At 39.8% G+C, this 22,856-nt stretch overlaps 1 protein-coding gene and 1 pseudogene across 1 annotated transcript; both read left to right on the top strand.

Moving 5' to 3' along the window:
• Positions 1-1,489: 1,489 nt before the first annotated feature.
• On the top strand, positions 1,490-18,058 carry LOC131267579 (phospholipid scramblase 2). Its single transcript, XM_058270486.1, has 6 exons — positions 1,490-1,776; positions 7,173-7,427; positions 10,018-10,204; positions 15,966-16,456; positions 16,526-16,684; positions 16,762-18,058. Exons 2-6 carry the CDS (start codon positions 7,299-7,301, stop codon positions 16,819-16,821), a joined length of 1,026 nt encoding a protein of 341 aa, XP_058126469.1. The 5' UTR covers positions 1,490-1,776; positions 7,173-7,298; the 3' UTR covers positions 16,822-18,058.
• LOC131264780 (putative nuclease HARBI1) lies at positions 4,365-4,985 on the top strand (annotated as a pseudogene).
• Positions 18,059-22,856: the final 4,798 nt, after the last annotated feature.

Raw genomic sequence — 22,856 nt, 5'->3', positions numbered from 1 at the left:
TTGTTTTACATAATCGAATCTTCGTGTTGCCTCCCATTTCTGCAAATTGTCCATATGCACAAAGAATTCGCGACCGGTCTTGACGCCCTCCTTCTTGTGTCGTTTTAGTTTTTAGTTATAGCTGTCGGAAAAACATTCTAGTTTTAGATTTTTGTCGTTTCGCTCGAGATTTCGTGTATCGCGTACTAGTTTATTCATTAAGGTGTATTGATTGTTTTCCTCGATAGAAAGACAATTTTGTAAAAGCTAAAAAAATCCATTGCAGTTTAGATTCACAAATATGGATTCATTCGACATGAATCGCAAAGTGTGTGTGCTCAGTCTTTTTACCTAAACCTTTCATGCCAATTCTTTTTGCTTGTTTAAAAAAAACATACATATGATCCCGAAATGGAATTTTCGATTTCAGCATCCTATATGTTGCTCCACCAGGCTTAAGCTAATTAATTTGCTTCAATCAATCATCAATCTTTGTACCATAGGTTATAAGGAATATGTTGCGAGCGTGCTGAAATTACTATATTTTTGATAACTAAGTATGTCGTGTAGGTTTCTAAGCTACGGTCGGCCTCTCTACAGGGTAATGCGTGCAGTGCTGCGCTAAATAGTGGGCAATCGAACAAATGAATATCAATCTACGCTATCTTCTACAGCTTTACCCCCTTTCCAATCACACCTAAGAAGGAAAGATCCTTCCCCCTCCTCCTCCTACCCTTCATGTCGAGAGACAACAGGATAGTCCTACTTCGCTACTTTTTTTCACTTATATCTTCTACGCTAGCCACATCGCAAATTTACCATTTTAAGTTGTCATCATCACTTCATACAATTCTCAGCGAACAGTTGCCAGAGGATGGTAATTATTCGTTCCCTGAAGATGTCGTCGACTTTCAAATAAACATTTGCCAATATTTACCATTTAATATAAGGAGTTTACGTATGACTTTTTAAGTTTGTTTTATCAGTTGAGAAACGTATTTTCTGTTGAAAAGTTCTTCATGATGGTAAGTTGTGACTATTAAATCCAGACTCTAGATATGAAGATTGTTTATTAGGATCGCGGTAAACGAACAAAGATCATGATTACACAAGCGATTATGCTTCGTTTGCTGTACCTTTTACCATAAGAGAAAGTGTATCAGCTTCAACTTTAATGAATTACACAAATTTTAAATTTCCTACTGTTTTTGAATATCATCTGCTTAGAAAAGGCATTTTGTTGTGTTCACGAGAGCATGCCACAAGGATACTAGAACGAAGCAAGTATTTGAAACATCAGCTATTTTAAAAATTGGCCTATTTACTAAAATTCAATTTAAAATTATTTCAACTATCATTTTAAATTGTGACCATGTTGTGCAAAGAAGCTTGTTCGTCTAACCTTGGTCATAAGGTAAATATTTTGGTCTTTCAGGTCTGCTGTCAGTTTCGGAACAAAACGGCGAAGTGTCAACAGCACATTAAGTGCAACCAGTTGAAGCAGACGAAGCATTCGTGGTGGATGTAAAAAAAAGTCGTGGTTAGTGTTTATGATCATTTGCAATAGAAAATTGCAAAATATTGAGGCCTTGCGCCACAAAACGCATGAAAGTAAATCAGAAGAAGTAAGGTGGATCAGTGGTGTGTTTATTTGTGTATGTTGAATCTGCCGAAAGTTTGTGAGTTTGTTGGGAATTGTTTGTCGCTGTGAATTGAAGATACTTAATTGAGCTTGGATGGATCGCTTCGATGCTGGTTATTACCGGGTAGTACATCAAACACAACATCATTTTTAAGGTACTGTGAAACAATTGATTGAAATGATCCTCCTTTATTTAAATTTTACGGTAGGTTATGTACCATTGCGGGAGCAGCTGCCAGGCCGGTGCTTCCTTTCCGGAGCTAAAAATACGGCGTAAAATAGGGTTCCCCTTTCGTTAAAGTGATTATTTTAGATTCGAAGAATTTGCCTCCGTGCTACTTGGCTTGCAAAGGAAACAAGGCCTAATGACTCACCTACCTTTATAAGGATACTGCTTACGCTAAGTGCAATAGTTTACCTTTTGTTTGCATTTGAAATTGCATTGGCATGTTTTTTCTGCAACATTGCATCGCATCGCATTCGGTTTCTGTTTCTGTGAAAAGTAAAATAAAAAATTGGCAGCCGTGGTTGTAAGAGGAGATGAGTTTCTAACCAGACGACCAACACAAGATGCGCTATGCCGTCGGTTTTTGCTTCAGACGCGTTATTTCACCCCTCCGCTATCGTATTTACAAATTATCTTTCAAAAACAAACATTGCTGCGATGGAAGAATGTTGATGCAAGTATTCGTTATGGCTGGAAAGAGCTAAGCAAACGACCACTTGTGGCAGCCCACTCTTTCTGGCGAGGAAACGCGCCGTCTTTTTTTAATGCTGGTTCATATGCTTTGGTTTGTTATGCTTTTCATACAATGTATGATTATAAAGATCTTAATATTCATTCGGTACTTCATCTGCCTTTTAAACGGCGATAAAATATTGTAGGACCAGCTTGGTATTAATAAGACAAAATTAAATATGCCATAAATGTCTATGATTGCATAAACTGATTCAAATTTGAAGCTAATATTTTTATTATTGTAGGTTCTGGGAAACGTTACACGAGTAACAGTTATCAACACCGAATATCAAGGGATGAATTCAGAATTCGTGTAAAAGGAAAAAAAAACTATTTTGAAAAATTACAGTCTGTCAACCTAACCAACCATTTCCGCATGCAAATGTTCCACGTCATGGCTGGCGGTAATTGATCAAATCGGGTGGACTGACCGGCCAAACTACCCTTACTTTCACTTTTTCCATCGATCGCGGAGAGACGTCCTTTCGGTGTGTGACAACGTTGTTCCAAATCCGATAGAAAGTACGGCAAACGAACCTCTTCCAATTGGACCATCGGTTGGTCACGCACGAAACATAAGTCCTACCGGTTGATTGTTACGCTCCCCGGCGTCATTACTTTCACCGGCACCAAGCCTCAATGAGGTGTGTGCCCCGTAATCTATCCCACTTTCACCTTTCACCCTTGTGTTGTTCTAATTTTCGCTTGCTGCCAAACAATGTGTAGGATGGCAGATTGTCGGAATAACCGGCGCTAAGGGAGGCGCCTCCGGTTGGCAAATGCAACGCAAAGTGGGAGCGATGTGGCTTCGAACACGAACACTAACCCGCGTTTCGAAGGTCAAAATTAAATGGGGAACCGTTGTTGAGGGTTCTGTGCGGCTTTCAACCATCTCGTACGCGGACAAATCCGCCAAAAAAGATACAAAAAAAAAACAAATAACGCTTAATACGACGACTTGCATTGGCAGTTGTGTTGTGGTGGTCCCGTTGTGTTTGACGGTCGTTTCTTGGCTAGCGTTAGTGGTGGTGCACCGATTAGATATGGCCACGCGCGCGCAGTTGGGCCCCGGGGTGGAGGAGGGCTGAATGACGTAATGGCGCGCCAGTTTGGCGGCCAGTGTCAGTTTATGTTCACTTTCGCTGTAATGGAAGCGAGCCGGCTTTCTGCCGACAGCTACACGGCGACCGAGCTGGGAACCTTGCGTGATGTAGTGGGTAGCCAACATAGTTTGGATCAATATACTATTTGGCCGAGGGTTTGGAAGCCGGAGAACCCCCTCGACTGGCTTCAAGTTATGGAAGATCTGAAGTGCGTGAGAATAGAAGTGGAACAACGTGGAAATCGTTCGTGGGACAAGGTCTTTACGGCCCGGTAGGGCTAGCGAATGTAATCAAGTTTTCTTTTCAATCGCTTGGGCTTCTGGGGTAGGAAAATACTCAAGGCAAATAATGTCATTAACACCATTTGTAACTCCTAAACGTGGCCAATAGGTTTGCTATCACGATTATTTATTGAACAAAGTATTGTGTCCGTTTGAACCTAAATAGATTTTTAATTGAATCCATTTAAATGAATTTAATTTTGGGATCAATTGTTCATGATATACTTACTACATTTGCAATATTTAACTTTCTTACTTTAATTCAATATATGTTAAATAGTAGGACATAAATAACGCAGAATAAAGCAAACCCTTTTTTCATTCTCGTTGCTTTTATGTTCGAACATTGGTACCTATCGCGAAAGCAGTCGGTAAAATTTACCAACCCGTTTGATTATATCGACCGATAAATTTATCTACTCGAATTGGTATCGCGAATGTATTCAACTGAGCAGTCGGTAAAATTATAACAACCCATAAAAATACCTATCGAGTAGTTTCGCCGTCTGTCAAATTACCATGGAAACCTAGAGTTTGTTTACTTTTAACAACGCTACAATTAGTGCGACTTCTATCGTATCGAGAAGCATTTTAGTTCGTGAAGCATCCAAAAGATTTGAATGATAAATTCATTATTCTTTTTAAATGATGCGGAGAATGAAGAGGAGATAAATCTAGCAGCATACCGTAGGCGATTGAAGAAGCATTTTGATCCGCTTGAATTATCGGATAAAACGTAAGCGTATTGGCTCAACAATCGTTGCCACTGTTTTAACATGTTCCTTTTTCAGCTTCATTAACAATTACCGAGTTCCGAAGAGGGTGTTTGAAGAAATCCTTGCCAAAGTGGAACTAGCATAAGCATAAGCGTGGGTTATCGGCGGAAGAAAAATTGTGGAACAAAGATTTTTTGCTCAAGGGTCGTACTAACTAAGTGTTGGTATCGATTTTACTATGGCAATTGCCCAATCTACTTTTTCTGAAACGCTAGATCAAACTCTAGCCGCGTTGGAACGTGAACTAGCGGATTTCATAACCATGGATATGACTGCCGACGAAAAAGCAGACGCCAGGAGATTTTTTTGTAAAAAATTACCTGTCCTTGTGTAGTTATGTGCACCGATGGAACTCACATCAGAATTGTCGCACTTTACGACAACCCAATTCAATATTTGAATAGAAAAGGGTTTTACAGTTTAAACGCTTTAATGGTAAATATTAAATTTAACACTTCTTTATAAAATGCTTGTTGATAATGATCTTCTAGATATGTGACCACAGGCAAATGATCCTATTTGTAGATAATACAATACAAGCCCAATATCTTTATACTTAGAAGAAAAATGAAACAGTGGTGACCGAACGATGAAGCTGTTGGGTTTGTCTATTTACATATGATATTCTTGTACCCAATATTTATGATTTTTTTATTGTTGTTTAGGGGACTCTGCTTATCCTTTAAAACCATGGATGATTAAGCAACGAATATTTCTATTTTTCTATTTCTTTCTTATACATTCACGTACTTTTTTCTATCAAGTTTTTGACCTGCCATAATTCTAAGGTTGTCTTAGAGTGGTACAGGGTCAATAAGATTCATTTTATACCAAAACCAAATTTGCCACAGCTTCGCCCCAATGAAAAATACTGGGCAATCACAAAACTTTGTCTTAGGCGAAGTGGTGTAACAGTTAGAGATGTTCTTGGCAAGCAGGAAGTGAACGGAAATTGCGAAAACGGTGTCTCCTTCCACGATACGGGTGCTAATGCAGGAACCAAAAAACAAAATACGTGAATCTATAAGAACAGGGAACACAATGCATAACTGTACAAAAGAAAAATACTCATTTTTTTATACCGTTGAAATTTTTTGGAACCTCAAATTAATATACTTAATGAATTTTTGAAATTATAAAATCGATCCGACATCTCTATAAAATTAAAATTGGTCCGAAGTACGAGAAATACGGAACGTTTGAGGGGTATCGACCGACAACGGCAAATAAAAATTACTTAAATTTGTTTAAAAACGTTTTTTTTAGCAAAACGATAGAAAATTACTATTTCTAGGCATTCTAAAAGTTTCACGCCGATACGACAATCCAATCAATTGTTTTTTGAATATAAAACTACAATAACTACCCGTGTAGGCGGTTAAATAAAAAAACAAATTTTAAAACAAAAAAAAATTTCACCAGAAAAATAAATTTTTTGATGGACTAAAGTGGTTAAAAAATAATAAGAGAGCAAAAAATTAACACAGAATAACATTTTTACATTTTTTAAAATAAATCTTTCCACGGTCAACAGCTCTTTTCAGTATATCGGATGGGTTGAGGCAGTAGTTAAATATATCGGTCGATATAAAAAAAATGTTTCGTTCGCGATGCAAATTAAAGACTTTTTTAACAACTGCTCGATTTTTTCCCCACGATTTGTACGGTAGCCATGGCAATTGTACACGCGTTTTTACGGGTTGATAAATTTGATGCGTTGCGATACCATTCCGCCATTACTGTCATTATATCGGTCGATATGTTTATCGACCGGTTGTTAACTTGGTTCGCGATAGGTACCATTAATAGGTATACTTTTTTCTAAATGAACCTAATTAAATACGCCAGGACCTCAACCAAATAAGTTTTTTGTTATACATTTTTTCTGAAATTTTTGGCTACAACCAATTCATTTAACATTTTTTAACGTATACAAAATCTGGTTTGTATAACTTTTTTTTTCAAAAGTCTAGCAATTTTTACCCGTTTTGCTATAAACTTGTTTTTTTTTCAATTAATTTTTGTTTTATATGATATTTTATATATAGTGTACAGATTAATTTACCGAATTTGAAAAACGATATTTATCTTCCTAACTTATGCTAGTTGCCTTGAAGAATGTTTCACGTTAAAAAAAGATACTTTAAACGGGATAATACCCAACCCCAACTTTTCGAAACATAACTTTTTTATACAAAACCATAAAATTCCTTTGTTTTTCATACTGATAGGCTTCTTGTCTTATTTTAACTGTAACATGTTTGGAAAGGTTCGCACCACATTAATTTGACATTATTGAACGAATTATTTATTTCATTTTTTACCAAATATTCAGAGATGACTTGGGCGTTTCATGCGATTTGGCATTGTTCGTACGATATACAGAGGCGATAAGATTGTTGAAGATTAGTTACCATATTTTTGTTGCAAACACTAGCAAACAGTTGAGTTTAAAATCCTACCTCCCGATGGATTTAGTACAATATTCTTCGTTTTGCTTACTTTTGCACTGTACGAAGATCGAAAAAAATGCATTTGTTATCACATGGTTTTCCCAACATCCTAAAAATAACCTGATTGCTACTCGCTATTTGACAATTCACCCTCTTATCTTACCCTCTCACTCTTTTTACTTTCCTGTATCTTCCACAGCGCACGTGCGTCTTCCGGTCAGGGGTGAGAATACCCCGTTGATTTTTCCATTCGTGTACTGATTGTGCGGAATTTGAGCCACCTTCTTCTCGGTTGTCAACCGACTAACCGTGTACGAGCAACGATATGCAGCAACAGCCGCAGGCCCCGTACGCTCCGTACGCCCCACAGTACCAGGGCTATGACCAGGGTGCAGGATATCCCCCGCCACAAGGAGGTGGTTATCCACCGGCACAATATCCCCCACCGGGCACGGTAAGTTTGAGCCAATTCGTTTCCATGTTCAATAACGCTATGTTTGTTTCGTTTCGATGCTCACCGGTGATCTTTTTATTGGTTTCATGCATTCTTTTAATTTTGCTTGTTAGTTATTTAGTTACACCTAACAGTTGAGTTGAACATTTATTTTTTCCGTTTTAATGTTATTGTATACCATTAGTATGCAAATGGTGTTGGAATGTGTTAATGAAATTCTGCTCCAATGTTTGTCAAGTAGTTCGGGTAATTTATGATGTATGTAAGGTAATTTATATATGTAACGCCGAAAAGTATATTTATATATGTAGCGGTTAAAAAGCGCTGCGGCTCACCACCTCGATGGCGTAGATTTGAATCCCAACCGTAATCAGACCCTCCCCTGTACGACAGGACTGACGAAGGTTTGCATTAAAAAAATAGACAAATTTCATCGACTTTTCATGTAAAAACGGAAAACGCTTACAACTTTCTGTTGAAAATACAGCATTTCTTTTAAATTTAGTCAGTGGTTTGGACATACCTGGCCACAGTAAATCCTGCGCAAAGAGAATCGGAGAAGTTGAACGGGTCAAATATAATTGATATACTCCGCACTGCTAACCTTCCTTATGCCTCTCGACTACAACCAATCGAAAACACATTTACTACACCTAAAGGTAGGACCTATTCCAACATTTTATTGGTCATGAATGCCTCACAACAACTGAAAAATATCCTTACACGATTGATTTTGCTGGCTATGGCTGAAGTTTCGGCCAAGGACCGTAAGGCCGGCTGACTGGCCGTCGCAATATTGTTTGAAATACTTAAAAGATGTAACTTTACAAGAAAATTTACTTCATTCAATTAGCGTGGTTAACTTTTTAACGGGGGAAGGCATGACCAAGGCGGTCGTTAAGCCAAGAAGACGATTGTAATATTTTACAGCATTTAAAAGGAAATAAAAAAGAAATAGTCGATTTGCTTGACTACTTAAAATTCCTCTTACTACCGGAGTGCATTTTATTTGCATACATTTGCGCATTGCAGAGACGCTTGTGTGTGTGTAGCCGCTGATGTACCATGATCCGTAAATTAAACAAACTCAAATCTCGAAGCAAAAACTGCTTTGATGATCGTTGATTCACGCTGAATGGTGCACCTACACAGCGATTCGAGCATAGCGAGTGGATTGCCAGAACATTGGCTGATGGATAGATAATAATTCAGTGATATCAGCAAGTGGGGCTTTTGCACGCGATCTTCACCTGTGTGATGAATATCACCGTATGCTTGATTGATCAGATTGATGATGAGGTGCAGAAAAGAAGACGATTTTTGTAGTAGTTCATATGCGTTCCTATAAGTCTCTCAGATAAGTTGTATGATTGGATGCGGCATTAGATTGACGCAAACGGAACAGTATTTCACAACGATCCTCGGAAAACTTATTCATCCGATGATTCACTGGCTAAAACACCACACCATCGACATCCTATAGAGGGGATATTATCTATACAAATGGTATATGTACTGCCCAACGCACCATTTCGTGCTCGCCGGGAAGTGCGCTACACGAAAAAATACAGAGTTTGTCAACAACGCTGGGGTGTATGAATGTTTGATAACATTGTCTCGTATCGGCTGCCTCGGGTGTGGTGATGGTGGTTGCATAGCTTTCGAACGATGAGGGATATGTTCAGTTGAGTTTTTCATCGCTTTGCGATTGGTTCAATTTTTGCTAGCTCTCCCACTTTGACCGGAAGTATTTATTACTTTAATCACCCCACATCGGTACGGTTTGGTGCATTTTCGAACCGTTTTTAGCGCGATCGTGTTAAGAGGAGCCCATGGAACACAAAAAAGAAGAGGTGAGGTGTGAAAAATAAGATCAAATCCGTTCTATGACTAAGTTGCGGTTAGTGCTTGTTTTATAGAATGGTTTGTGTGTGAGGTTCACATTTGACGGTAGATTTTTATATTGTTATATATTATTTAGTTGCTTTAAGTAAACCAAGATAATTTACAATGTTCTTAACAACATGCGTGATGGTTTGATAGATTGTGCCTAACCCTGCTGTCATACTTATTGCTAAGGTTTTTGTTTGATGTCCGCTTTGGGTCTAATTTGTGGGTATTAACTTATTGTTGCATCTCAATCTTCTAGTTTCGCTTCAAATCAATTAGATGCTTATCTAACACACCTTATCACGCTCAGTTATGCAACCGATCGGTTTCCGTTATCCGTTGCGATAACGATAACTACGTTTGTATTGCAATGTCTTCATTGTTGAGGATTATTGTATTTGTATGAGGATTGTATTTTGTTTGTGAGCTTCGATTAGCACGTGCTTTTCTTTTCATTTTAAGTATTTTCTGTTATCATTTACAATGTCTTATCCATTTCTTATCGGTGTTGGACGTTTCTTCGATGTCGTGGATGTACTTCATTTCGCAATTGTTTGCTTCCATTAGCAAGGAGGTTATTGGGTAATTACATGTTTTCTTGCGTTGCATCTTCCTTTCCCTCTCGGTCTCTTTTTTCCTTCCCTGCCTCCCGAAACGAAGCAATTGAAAGAAAGATGTTAATTCGCTTCCGATCTTGCAGGGATCCCCGTATCCACCGGCACAGCCCGGATATGGGCAACCGATGCCAGGATATGAGCAACAGGGATACGCACAGGCACCACAGATGTACGCACCGAATCAGCCATACGGAGGAGGTTACCAGCCGGTCATCGTGCAACCGGGAATGCCCGGACATCCGCAGCCAATGATGATCCAAGCGCCACCAGGTGAGACGATTGTATAAATTAAGCTAGAAGCATAACTTCTGCGTCCGGGTATCTGCCTCTCACGAAGCAAAGCTTTCGCAAAGCCATATAAAATACAATGGGTGAATGATATTTATTTTCCTAAACGAAATGTTTCGTTGCATCGTTGCCTAGCGTAGCCAAACGTAACCGATTAATCAACTACAGTGTGACATAATTTCCTCCGAAGGGGAACCGGAAACGTAACAGATAAGGTCAAATGGCTTAGGGGGACAGACGTGGCACAATAGCTAGTTTCAATGAGTCAAATGTACGGACACAAGGGCGGACCTTAACTGTTGTGACCGCTTAGAGCATGTGTGCACTTACAGAAAATTGATAAAGCTTGTGTAGCAATGTATGGAGCGTATGTTAGAGTCAACACCATGTTGAAACAGTTGATAGATCGGTGGTGCAGGTCATGTCTAGTCAGCATAATATCAGAATTACACATTAGGTTAGAGAATCGTTATGTTTATTTACTTCCAATATTGTTATGTTTTCATACACGATCCCATAAGGATCTGTTAATGCATTAGGGAGAATTTTAACAGCCCCCGAAATGTAGATGTGTGAAGACCTTTGAAACAGAAAAGTACATCAACATATTTAAACGTATAATAAAGTAAACGAAAGCTTTCACAACGCGGTTGCTCAAAACGTCATTCGAAGATGTAAAGGATCTGAACCGCGCCATTTGGTATCCTGGGGTTGTTAATAGTGTTGTGCCTTATGAGTCTTCTGGCGAGATTCATTCATATGAATCTTTTGACGAGATTCATGCATATGAATCTTCCACCTAGGATTCATTGCGATGGATTCATTAATCTTTTGGGATTCGAATCTTCAAACGTTTATGAATCTTTCGAAACCTTAATGAATCTTCATGAATCTTTCATGGATCTTTCGCGAATCGCCACGATACTTTCATTGGCGTCGATCATGCGAGCAAAAAAAAAAACGGCTCCCTCCACCCATTTTTGGCTTATCACTTTTCATCAATTGATTAATCTTGCATTGAAAGATTCATGAATCTCTTACGAGGTCAAGAATCATTCAGATTCATGCATCTGAATCTAAATTACACAACTCCAGTCGTAAATTATTCACTTCATTCAATATGTTGGCTACTTTAGTATGGATTCCCGTCGAAAAAGGCATTATTTTCTCAGAATGTCGTCAGATATCTTGCCTCCCATGTGTTTATAACTTAGAATTATTTGTCTTACAATTTTTCATATTATATATTCTCTTTTAAACTTTTGTAAACATGTTTTAACCTTTGATCTGTTGATAGGAGCAATATGTTTTTACTTAGATTTTAAATAGTTATTTATCACTCGAAATAGTTTTGCTCTTGGGACATTATCTTACTCAAACGGATGGTTATTTGGATTGAGTAGATTATCAAAACAATGGATAAGTCTACTTGTTAGTATACAAACAAACATTTTCAGTGAATGGCACAGTTCAGGCTCCACCTAAAGTCTTTGTGGTACCTTGCGTCATGTTCCGGAGCTATTGATATTATTTTTTGACGCCTAAAAAATATGATTTTCAACAGAGCGTCATACTGGACTTATATGTAGCATGAGTAGCAACCTTTGATTGTTTATAAATGTACGTGTCGTGTCGCCTTTGACGTTGAATATAATTTCCGTTTGACACCCCTGCTCTTCATCAACCGGTGTAAAAAGAGGAATCTTTGCTAACGAACATCGCCCGATAAGGTAACCACTGAGAATTGGTTCAATAACCCTTTACCAACGGTTTCGTTCCACTCATGGACTTCGTCGACCCTTTAGGTCAGGGGAAAATGCACGCATGCATGCCCTCTTGCATCGTACGGGTAAACTCCCGCGGGACTCACTATCTATGTTCTCTACTGCAAGTGGACGTCCATCGTCTGTCGGGTCGCTGATTAGAGCCAGTGGAATGGATCGAAGATTTTAAATAAATCTCACAATAACAAGAATGTTTGCCTTTTTACTCTGCATGGCGCACTGCAGGATCACGGGGTAGAAGATTTTCTGTGTCGCGGAGGGCACTTACAATGCCATCCAGCCTTATTTAAATTATGATATCAAGCTCTCCTTCTTCAGTGCGCTCTTATCAAGACGTTCCCTGTTGGGTACAATAAAATCACCTCGTTTGGCGGAACCGACCAGATCTGGGAATCTTCCTGCATACGATCATGCCGAGTAGCGTGGAGATCGACCGGGCGAACGGTTGTGTTGCTGCAAGCAGGGCATCCAAACATAACCGAACGGACGGGAGATTATTGTAGTGCAGGCTAATAGGCAATGATAAGGTCAAATTAAATCCAATTGCTCGTATGGAGTGACTCTGGTTAGTCTCAGACATTACAGCATCCACCAGGGAGGTGTGAACCTTGTTTCATTCCTGTGCGAGAGCTCGAGAGGATTAGTTGTAGACCCATTGCAGTTCAGTGATTTAGTGCTTCAGTTCGACATACACTATGGTTCGTCAAATGGATGAGTCTTTCGATCGAAACCCTGTGTTGACCACGCCGGTGCCAGAGTTCGGTTCAGTAGTGAGTGTGGCGGAAAGTGTGGCGCAGGAAAGGATTCCTAGGAGTGGCAGTTCGGCGCAACACCGGGCACGTTTTCTGCTGCGCTACCTGGAAGAAAAGATGTTCGATCTCGGCCGGCAGCTGCACGTCCGCCAGGGCAAGGCATCGATCCGCCGGATACTACGGTTTATTCCGGGCGTTCGAAAGTCGGCCAAAGCGAAGGGTTACGAGCATCTGATCACGGACGAGGAGCGCAGGTTTGTGATCCGCGTTGGAAGGAACTGTTGGTTTAGCGTGCTAGTTATCTTATCTTTCCCTTGATGTGGGACGTGAGATCATCACGCAAATGGGAATGTGTTTGACCGTAAACACGAGTTGCCTGTGAAAGGATAGTTAAAAACGTTTTCATAAAAAAACCCAGAAATCGTCGTGTCATGGTTTGAGGATGGTTTGATTTGTGGAAAAAGGAAACATCCAAACAACTGCACTGTCTGTCCTGAGCACCTAAACAAACATGTTTGATGGCACGTACTTTCAATATCGTACGCATATCGTCACTCGAATTTTGTCTGACAGGGTTGCATGATTTAGACTTGTTAGGTCGTTGCTGCAATCTTACAATACTAATCAATATCCCTCATCCCTCGGTTGTGGATTTACTTTAAATTTGGTTTTTTTTCAGGAGAAAGGGTCACGGTATTCAGACTAGTGATGTGCGTTATGAGTAAGAGCTATTGAATTGCTTGATTCTGACGGATCCTCACGGATTGGGATTTGAAACCCAACCTAGAGAATCAGAAAAGAAGATTTCTCGTCGCCATAGCGATTCGAATCCCAAGGAAGGATCCGTATCCGAAGTAGGAATTCGAAACCCAAAAGTGAGAAAAAGAGTCACTAGTGGCTACAGTGATTTTTATTCAGCTAACAAATCGAATCCCAATTAGGGTTGCAAAACCTAATCAGGTATTCGAATCTCAAACAGTGACCCAAATCCCATAAAGGGAATAAAGAACGTAAATAAACTAGAGAGAAAGTGTGTTTATGATGTTTTTGTATCTGGTTGTGACTCCAATCCGTCTTTAGGATGCGATTCCTCGATAAGGTTTCAAATCTTTCTGGCAACTAATAACTCTTTTACTCATTCTTGGGATTGGGATTTCTATGTTTTTTTTATTCTATTACCTGCCAACTGAACTAAGCCATACAGTGACCGGCACGGAAAAGTGCCCACCTCGAAATTTTTTGATTTTCGTTCAATTTTTTTTTTCTTTATCCAACTAAATACACTGCAAATATTTTTTGTAACTCGTTTTATATGTTCTTTATGAGATTCACCTATGAGCTAGCGACAATAAACATATGTTAATTTTGAGAAAAAAATTATTAAAAACTTGTACCCAAAAAAGCAGTGACAAGAAAAAGTGCCCACTTCGAAATTTCGAGTTTGGCATAAACTTTTCCATTGAGGGCTAACCAATTTATTGCGTTTTAATATTTTTTAGGTTTGTTAGCACCATTTCTGATGTTTATACATGTATGATCACGTGTTTAATTCATGTTTGGTTGTAGATATACAATTTGTTAATATCAGGTTTTGGTGTCTCATTAATTTGAGTGTTACAATAAATTACATTCCATAAAATATGTTTTATGACATTCATTTACATTAAAGTAATTCATTCAAAGCACGAAATCCACAAGGCAGCGGTAGGAAAAATCACAATGAAATTTTAAACGTAGGCGGATCGCCCTGGTAGGGGAGACATGTGCAAAACAGATGCACGCATGGACACTAAGATCATTCGTGAAATCAAAAAAATACAAAAGTTACTGCCAGAGAGGTCATGGAAACACTTCACTCATCAGTTTTCGAAAGAACTATCCGTCGTCGGCTTGTTGCATACGGGTTACAGAGCAGACTTGCTAGGAGGCTTCTTTATATGGACATGACCAATAAGGCCAAGCGTCTTAAGCTTGCTGAGGAACATGCTGCTATGCCTCTAGAGTACTGGAAAACGGTTCAGGAGGCAATGCTGCAGGTTCGCCTCATACAGGGCACAGTATGCCATGAAGGGAGCAATATGGTGGTCTGGTGTTGTTTTTCGTCTAGTGGAGTTGGGAGCCTTGGGAACATTAACGGTGTTAAAACTGCAGATTACAACATAAACATAAACATCCTGCAACAAAATCTGGAGATTTCACTGATCCTGACGGGCCTTGAAGAGAAGTTCGTTCTCCCGGCGGGGGCAAGTTTCACGCAGCCCGGCGGGGCCAAGTTCGACATACTGCCAAGAAGACGAAGTCTTTCTTCCCGTCTTGTCGGACAAAACTGTTGAAATGACCTCCTCAGAGCCCGGAGGTTAAGAATTTGTGGGCAATTCTCGATGCCGATGGTGGACAAAACTGATGTATCGAATAAAAACGACAATTTTGAAGCTCTGATGCGCGCTTGAGAAGAATAAAATCCCCAAAAACTAAAAATCCTAGTAGAAAGCATGCCAAAGCGCCTTCAGCTGGTTCTAAAAGTTAAAAGAGAACACTAAAATATATCAAAATACATTTATTTTTACTTATTTTTGTGTATACTAATGAATAACTGAAATGGGCACTTTTTCTTGTCACTGCTTTTTTGGGTACAAGTTTTTAATAATTTTTTTCTCAAAATTAACATATGTTTATTGTCGCTAGCTCATAGGTGAATCTCATAAAGAACATGAGATACAAAAAATATTTGCAGTGTATTTAGTTGGATTACGAAAAAGATATTGAGCGAAAATGAAAAAAAATCGAGGTGGGCACTTTTCCGTGCCGGTCACTGTAAATTTGAACCTCACGGCTAAGTCAGTAACGATTTCTGTATATGTTGTTTTTTCTTCTTCTTTGGTTCTTTCGGTGATCGGCTCCATCCATCCCATCGATATGCTTGGGATTACAGTTTTTTGTAGCTTTATGTTGCAGTTGACTTATTTAGGTTATCAAGTTTGGTTGGACTAATTTTTCAAGGAAAAAGTGTGAACTATCAGTTTCTTGCTTGGAGACGCTTGATGCAATTGAAAGCTCCCCTCATACTGTGTACCGACAAGTTTAGTTATTAAAAAGTATTATGTATGAAGTTGTGCTACGTACAAATAGATACAATTTATTTAAAGCCAGATTTTATGTGAACTCATCTAATATTTTGTGTACTTCTTTGATCTACTTTAATAACAGGTGGTTGGATGCCTATTCCGCAAGGGATACCGAACTGTCCGCCCGGATTGGAATACCTTACTGCCATTGACCAGCTGCTCGTGCACCAGAAGGTGGAGCTGCTGGAGGCGTTCACCGGCTTCGAGACGGCGAACAAGTACACGATTAAGAACACACTCGGCCAGAAGGTGTACTGGGCGGCGGAGGACACTGGCTGCTGCAACCGTATGTGCTGTGGGGCGGCTCGCGCCTTCGACATGAAGATCATGGACACGTTCCAGAACGAGGTGCTGCACTTCAACCGACCGCTGCGCTGCAGCTCCTGCTGGTTCCCGTGCTGCCTGCAGACCATGGAGGTGACCGCACCGCCCGGTAACGTGATCGGATACGTCGAGCAGGACTGGTCCATTCTCACGCCGCAGTTCAGCATCAAGGATCAGAACGGCGAAACGGTACTCAAAATTTCCGGACCGTTCTGCACGTTCAGCATTTGTGGTGATGTAGAGTTTGAGGTATGCGTCTCATGTAGTTTAGTACGTCATTGGTGCAATCCTAATGAAATCTCTCTTCCGTACAAACAGGTGCTCTCCACCAATGGTGCACAGGTGGGTAAGATCAGCAAGCAGTGGTCCGGGCTAGGGCGCGAATTGTTCACTGATGCGGATCATTTCGGCATCAACTTCCCGATGGATTTGGACGTCAGGGTAAAGGCAACCCTGCTTGGAGCACTATTTTTGATCGTAAGCATAAGCTCATTCCCATGCGATAAGAAGAATTCTGGTAAATGACGTACATGATTTTCTCTTTTTCTCCGTAGGATTATATGTTCTTCGAGAAGTCCGGCAACAAGGAACAGGACAGGCCGGGAATGTTCTAGATCTGTTGAATCCGTGGTGTGTATGTTTACTACTTTTCATGCGGTGCTTCCTAAAACTGGAATTGAGCCGCCCCGTACAAGAGCCATTTTTCTGTTCCAAGGCAGAATTATTCAACGATGATCACGCATCATCGTTCATCCTTCCCAGTCGTATTGTTACCATACATACTTAACAAACTTAAGTCTGCCCACCATTACCCGAGTTCGTCCATCCTGTGATTCCAGATGTACGTTTTTACGACGAGAGCCATCATCGAAAGACCGAACCACACACGCACGTACCAAATGCACAACCAGAAAAAGAGAGGTAGTGGTGAGTTTAACGAAAACGTTCTTAAGTCCGGCACCAAAGAACTTTTACATGATTTTATCGACAAGCGTAAAAAGAATCGAATCTCTCAATATCAAAGTTGATTCAATTTCTTTTTGGCTCTGGATCACATGGTTTTGTTTATTAGTGTTGTTTAAAGAGTTGCAAAGGAAATGTTGGGGGGATAGGGGTTGTTTTCCACATTGGCAACAAGGCTTACCATGTGCGTGAGGACTCAAAGTAATTTGGAGCGATTTACACATACTAAAGGTTCCCGTAAACGCGGGTATGTTTTCTGAAACTATGTAACAATTTTCCATTATTATATTACAAAGGAGGAACATATTGCCTTTTGAACTCCAAACTTTGCCTAAAACTCAACGGTACCAGGATCAGATATAACAACAAGTTACTAAAATAATCTTAAATTCTTCAAAACAGTAGGGCCAACGAGGATCCTAAGATTCTAAAAACTTTTTGCAGAACTACAAGCTATGAACATTTATTCATATTAATCGTATTTATCGTACAACGAAACACTGTCGCACAGTACACAGTCCTACAAATACATTACATGTAAATCTATAGCAATCGCTGCCTAATGTTTGTTACTGTTGTTTTTTTTTTATAAACCCCAGGTACGGTAGTCTGTACTGTAAGGAATTGTGCGCTTACCGCTCATCTCCATTTTTCATGCGTTTACTTACAATAAACGCACAGGATCTTAAAGCCAAACCAAATCACTAGGACACAATCAATGCAGAAAACATTCAGTAACTTTTATTGCGGAGCAAGGTTCGATTTTCGCTAGCATATTTGTTAGGATCTTTATGAATTATTGTGGTGGTGAAATAAATGTTGCTTATCGAAAATCTAAGCTGAATGTATCGATCACGAAATGTGAAGTATATAAATAAAAGAAAATTTTCTCATAAGTTAATGTAACATACTTTTTCATGTATTTATATTTTAAAGTTCCTTTAGTTTTTTTTTCAATCATTCAATGCGTTTCCACTTCACTTGTTGATTCACAATCTTATTATTACTCCGCATTGCCGCATTGTACCTTCGGCGTACAGTTAGGGAGGCCACTTAACGGGCAAACACTGGCACAATTCCTTTGACAACCCCATACAAAATAATGATATTTGATTCTTTTATATATTTTGTGTATTCGTTTCGTCGGCTTCCCTCATTATGTATGCATATCTGCATCTTACGATAGAGTGTCAATGTGTTGTGGGATCTTGAGCAAAAAGAGGAAACACGCTTCTTTTTGTGTGCGAACAAATGCGAACATGCCATTTTTGGGAGGCAAGTTGTTTAAATTGAATGTGGTCGGTTGCATTTTGCGAGGGGTTTGTTTGTTCGGAGTTGAGTTTCCTTCACTAACACATGAAAGATAAAGCACAAGTTTTTATTTTTTATTTTATGCTTTTTGGTAACGCTTCCCTTACCAGGTTCACGAGCGCATCCCAGATGTTATAAAGCAGTGGAAGCCTTTTGTGTTTAGAAAAATTTAATACAATGGTTTTGAATAGTTTATTCGAATGGTAGATTTTGGTTTCGTATCCTCTTGCCTACGCCACAATCTTTCCAATTGGTTTGCATCAAGATGTCAGAGAGCGGGCTTAAACCGGATCCAGACCATGTGAGGAATGAAGTTTTAATCAGCCTCCAACCCCCAGATAACATACAAACGAGAAACGCAATTCTCGAATTATCCCAACCGTTGAAAGTGGGACGATACATATATGTTTCGCAGTAGATGCATCGAAATCAAAAGGAGAATCCCTTTCTAAAAAGGGTTGCCCGACAACGTTAATGTTTCTTGGCACAAAAAAATAAAACTTCTACCATGCTCCTCCGTACCAGCGGAAGAGCCGGTTATGCTTTTCGGAGCGTGTATTTCCTTCGTGCACATACATAAACGCGAAGGTAAAACAACTTTAACGAGTCGGAGCCAGGACCCGATGCTTTCATTATTATTTATTTGAGTTACATTTTGTGTGCCCCTTCCTTCCTTCTGGTTTGGTTGCCAAAAATACTGGTTTTCGATCAGAAAAGGGCAGCGCGTAGGAATCCGTTCGGCACACGCTGCAGCGTGAAACTTCTTCCATTTGTTCGAAATTCATCAGTAGGGACGCTCTCGATGGGTTTAATTTTGTTTTCAGTTTTTTTTTTATGTTTTATCGTCGCCGATCGGTTCCCTTAAAAAAAAAATCGACTGTGCAACATCGTCAAACGGTGTGGACAAGAAAATTTAAAACACAGCAAAAAACGACGGTTCGCAATGGACGCGAGACCATACAAAATTGCAAACCTTTTCGGCGACCAGCGCGCGATCGTGTACGACGGTCCCGTCCCGAAATGGTGGAGAAGCTAACGAAATCGACGATTGCATCCACCTAACGATCGAGTGTGATCGTACCACGGGAATTTTTTCAGAAATTAGAACATTTAAATGAAGTTGTTAGCGCTAGCGCGTTAGCGACAAACCATGGTATGCATACGAGGCCTAGCCTAGCGTCGCTGCGAGCGATCAAAGAAGGCTCTAATTTCATTAACGAAGTTTATGAAAATTATTTAGTAGAAATTTAGAAAGATTTCGTTGCTAAGAAGAAGCCACCAAGAGAGGACAAAGTAAATCCTTGTAAGAAAATACCTCCTACAATAAATTGTTGCTTTTGTCACGTTGGTAATAGAAGTATTTTTCAAATTGAATGATTAATTGGACGTAAAGGGTAACAGATCTTTAAAAATAGTTCTCCAGCACTAGAAGGTATATTACAGTTCATAATATTATGCACTTATACATTACAATCCGGTTCTTATATTTTCACTATGTCACAGCCATATCAGAGACTTCGAATAGTTCAACAATGTAGCTCAAAACTACAGTCCTTGTTTGCGGTGGTGCTATTCCGACCTCGCTGGATGGAATTAAGAAAATAATCCGTTGCCATGTGCAATCTAGGTAAGCTTTTTTAATTGCATTGAATTCTAGTTCTATTTTGTTATTTTTACAATAATTGTGTATTCGACAAAAGGCTGCCTTAGTTATCATAGAAATAAAAATTGGTACAATTGAAGTTCAACAAAATGGTTCTCTTTGTTACATTCAATGGTACTTTTAATGGATAACTTTTTAAGTTTTATCTTGTGCTGGGTTTGTTGTTTAACTGTACATTAAGGTACGACGACGTAATTTATAAAAGAAAAACTTATAATTGGTAAGCGAAAATGTTTAAACTGCAATCTCTCAGTTGATATCAATACTGCAACGATACGGATCGTACCGCTTTCCCATCGCGGCCCCGTTACCAAAGAACGTACCGCGTTGCCTTCCTGATATTCGCGAATGTGACCTTAGCTGGGTTGGTAGGTAGGCCCGTCGTGGTTGTTGTGGCCGTGATGGCGCTGGCTGTGGGTGGACGGACCTGCCGCCAGATGAAGATGATTATGACGCTTGGTTTGGGGATCGTTGTGGGTGAAGGTGGAAATGCTATTCGCTCTATCGCTCCTTCCCTAACTACTAACGTGCTGTCCGTGATGTTTCTTCCTCTTACTTCCGCGTTTTTAACGTAACCCGCACGTTCAGCTGTGGCTTTTGTGTGCGCGAAGCGTGAATTTTATTTTGGGGAATCGCACATCGCGAATTCGGGGGGAAAAAAATTTGGAAAACACAAAAAAATTGTTACTGGAATAGGAACAACACACACTGATACTGGTCCAGCGGGTGTGGGACTTGCTCGGTCCGGTCACACCAACACCATCGGCCACGCAGATGCAGCGTTTCGGGGGAGCATAAGTTTTGGGGATCGCGCCTAAGTAGATCTTGTTTGCCAATAATGAACCCTTCGATGTAAATCGGTGTTCGTTTGCATCGATTGGTCCTTTTACTCTTTCTGGTAAAGGACATGTGGAAGAAGTTATTGCATACAACTAGTAAAACGAGGTTTAAACTAAACATACGATTACTTCCAAAATTTCCACAAACAAACGAACAAATTTTGTATTTTGTGGTTTTTACGAAACTGTCTTATTTGTAGAAAAATCTAAATGAAATTTTGTAAACATTATCTATTACAAGTACGAAGCAAAAACAAACAAATCATCCATTAAATGGCGCTTGCTCCAATCAGGCGAGCTCCATGTTGATGCTGCCATGGATTATGCTCCCGTCGATGGGCCCCACACATCAGCGAGCATACACATCTTGGCCTGCGCCGTCGGGTGGTGGTAGTAGTGCGTCCGTGTGGCATCCGCCGCAAAGTGCGTCTCGTTGGCGTACATTTAATGTGTGTTGTTCTTCTTTCGCCGCGTTTCCATCTCCGGCTTCGGCTTGTTTTGCGCGCCGCGATTCTTTTGCCCGGCCGGCCGAGACGCCGGGTCCCCGTTTTGGGTCGCGACAAGCCGGCGAGTTTCGGGCCGTTTCAGTAGTGCCTTCGACGTCCGTCGGTAACGCAAGCGAATCCAGTTCTCCTTCGGTGCGCCCGGGCTAAGGTTTTACTGCTTTTTTTCCCTCTTATACTTTTCCTGAGGAATTTTTATACTCGCCGGGAGTGTGTGCAGTGTTCTTGTGCTCTGGTCGGTGACTTTAAGTTTGCTTATCCCACGGTTTTTCGGGTGTACGATCTTCGTGGGCGTTGCCGGTGGGAATAAAGTTTCCCCCAAAGTGCAGTGATTTTTGGCGAACTTTTCCAAGTGACACTTTGGCGAGTTAGTTGCAAACTATTCACAAAAAACATCTATCACGAGCAAAACGTAACCAGTTGGTGGAACATTCGCAACAGGTAGGTGGTCGTGTAATTTTCCAATATTATTGTGCCAACTGTTTTGACTAACGTTGTTTAAATGCAAATAACAATTTAAAATAAAAAAAAACATCCACCATAAATGGCCACATGGCCAACCAGTGAGTGCATATATGTTTTGTTTTTTTTTTCTCCCGCACGCATATTCAAACTACCAAATTTTTCAACAAAAAATAAAACACTCGACGGACGGGTGTTTCTTACATTCACTCAAAAGGCGCAGGCAGGACTAGGGTGGCCTGTGCATAAATCATTCTGTCTTGTGCAAAGCGACCAATTTTTTGCTTCCTAACTCCGTCTTTTCAACCATGTAGGACTGGGTTCGTTTTTGGTGGGGGATTTTGAACAAGCAGGCAGGAAGATTTGAATATTTTCTGGTAAAAAAAACGACAAAGAAAAAAGCATCAGCAAGTTGGTTATAACAATTAAATTGGATTACTTCGATCAGTTAAAAACAAAGCAAATACGAGTGATCGAATGCCATAATTATATTTTAATATATATTACTCAATGCACTCTGTCATGTTTTCTTTTTTTGCAACTCTTTGGAAATTATGGTTTGTCAATATTTTTAGTTTAACAGTACTGCCACAAAATAAATGTTGGTACAATGCGTCAATCAATGTTAATTACGCATCAATACGCTGATTAACATAGGTTATTTACGTTGGCGAAAGTCGACGATGCTAGTGAATAACATAATTATTACGTGTTTTAATCAATACACTCTGTCATATTCTGATACTCTTAAGAAGTTAATGTTTATAAACATGTTTTATCATATATTTAGCGAACTACCAAATAAGACACATTATAACATTGACCCAATCATTGTTAATTACGCATCAACATACTGGTTAGTTTATTGCTTATTTACTCTGGTGAGGGTCGATAGTGTCCAGCAAGAT

This window comes from Anopheles coustani, chromosome 2 (assembly GCF_943734705.1).
Source record: "Anopheles coustani chromosome 2, idAnoCousDA_361_x.2, whole genome shotgun sequence".
Classification (NCBI taxonomy): Eukaryota; Metazoa; Arthropoda; class Insecta; order Diptera; family Culicidae; genus Anopheles; species Anopheles coustani.
The sequence above is the reverse complement of the archived record's forward strand: the minus strand, read 5'-3'. Positions and strand labels throughout refer to the sequence as shown.

Coding starts and splice junctions, on each gene's coding strand:
- LOC131267579 (XM_058270486.1), top strand. CDS start 7,299: ATGCAGCAACAGCCGCAGGCCCCGTACGCTCCGTACGCCCCACAGTAC. Junction 16,457..16,525: donor GTGGTGATGTAGAGTTTGAG/GTATGCGTCTCA, acceptor CCGTACAAACAG/GTGCTCTCCACCAATGGTGC. Junction 16,685..16,761: donor TTGGAGCACTATTTTTGATC/GTAAGCATAAGC, acceptor TTTTCTCCGTAG/GATTATATGTTCTTCGAGAA.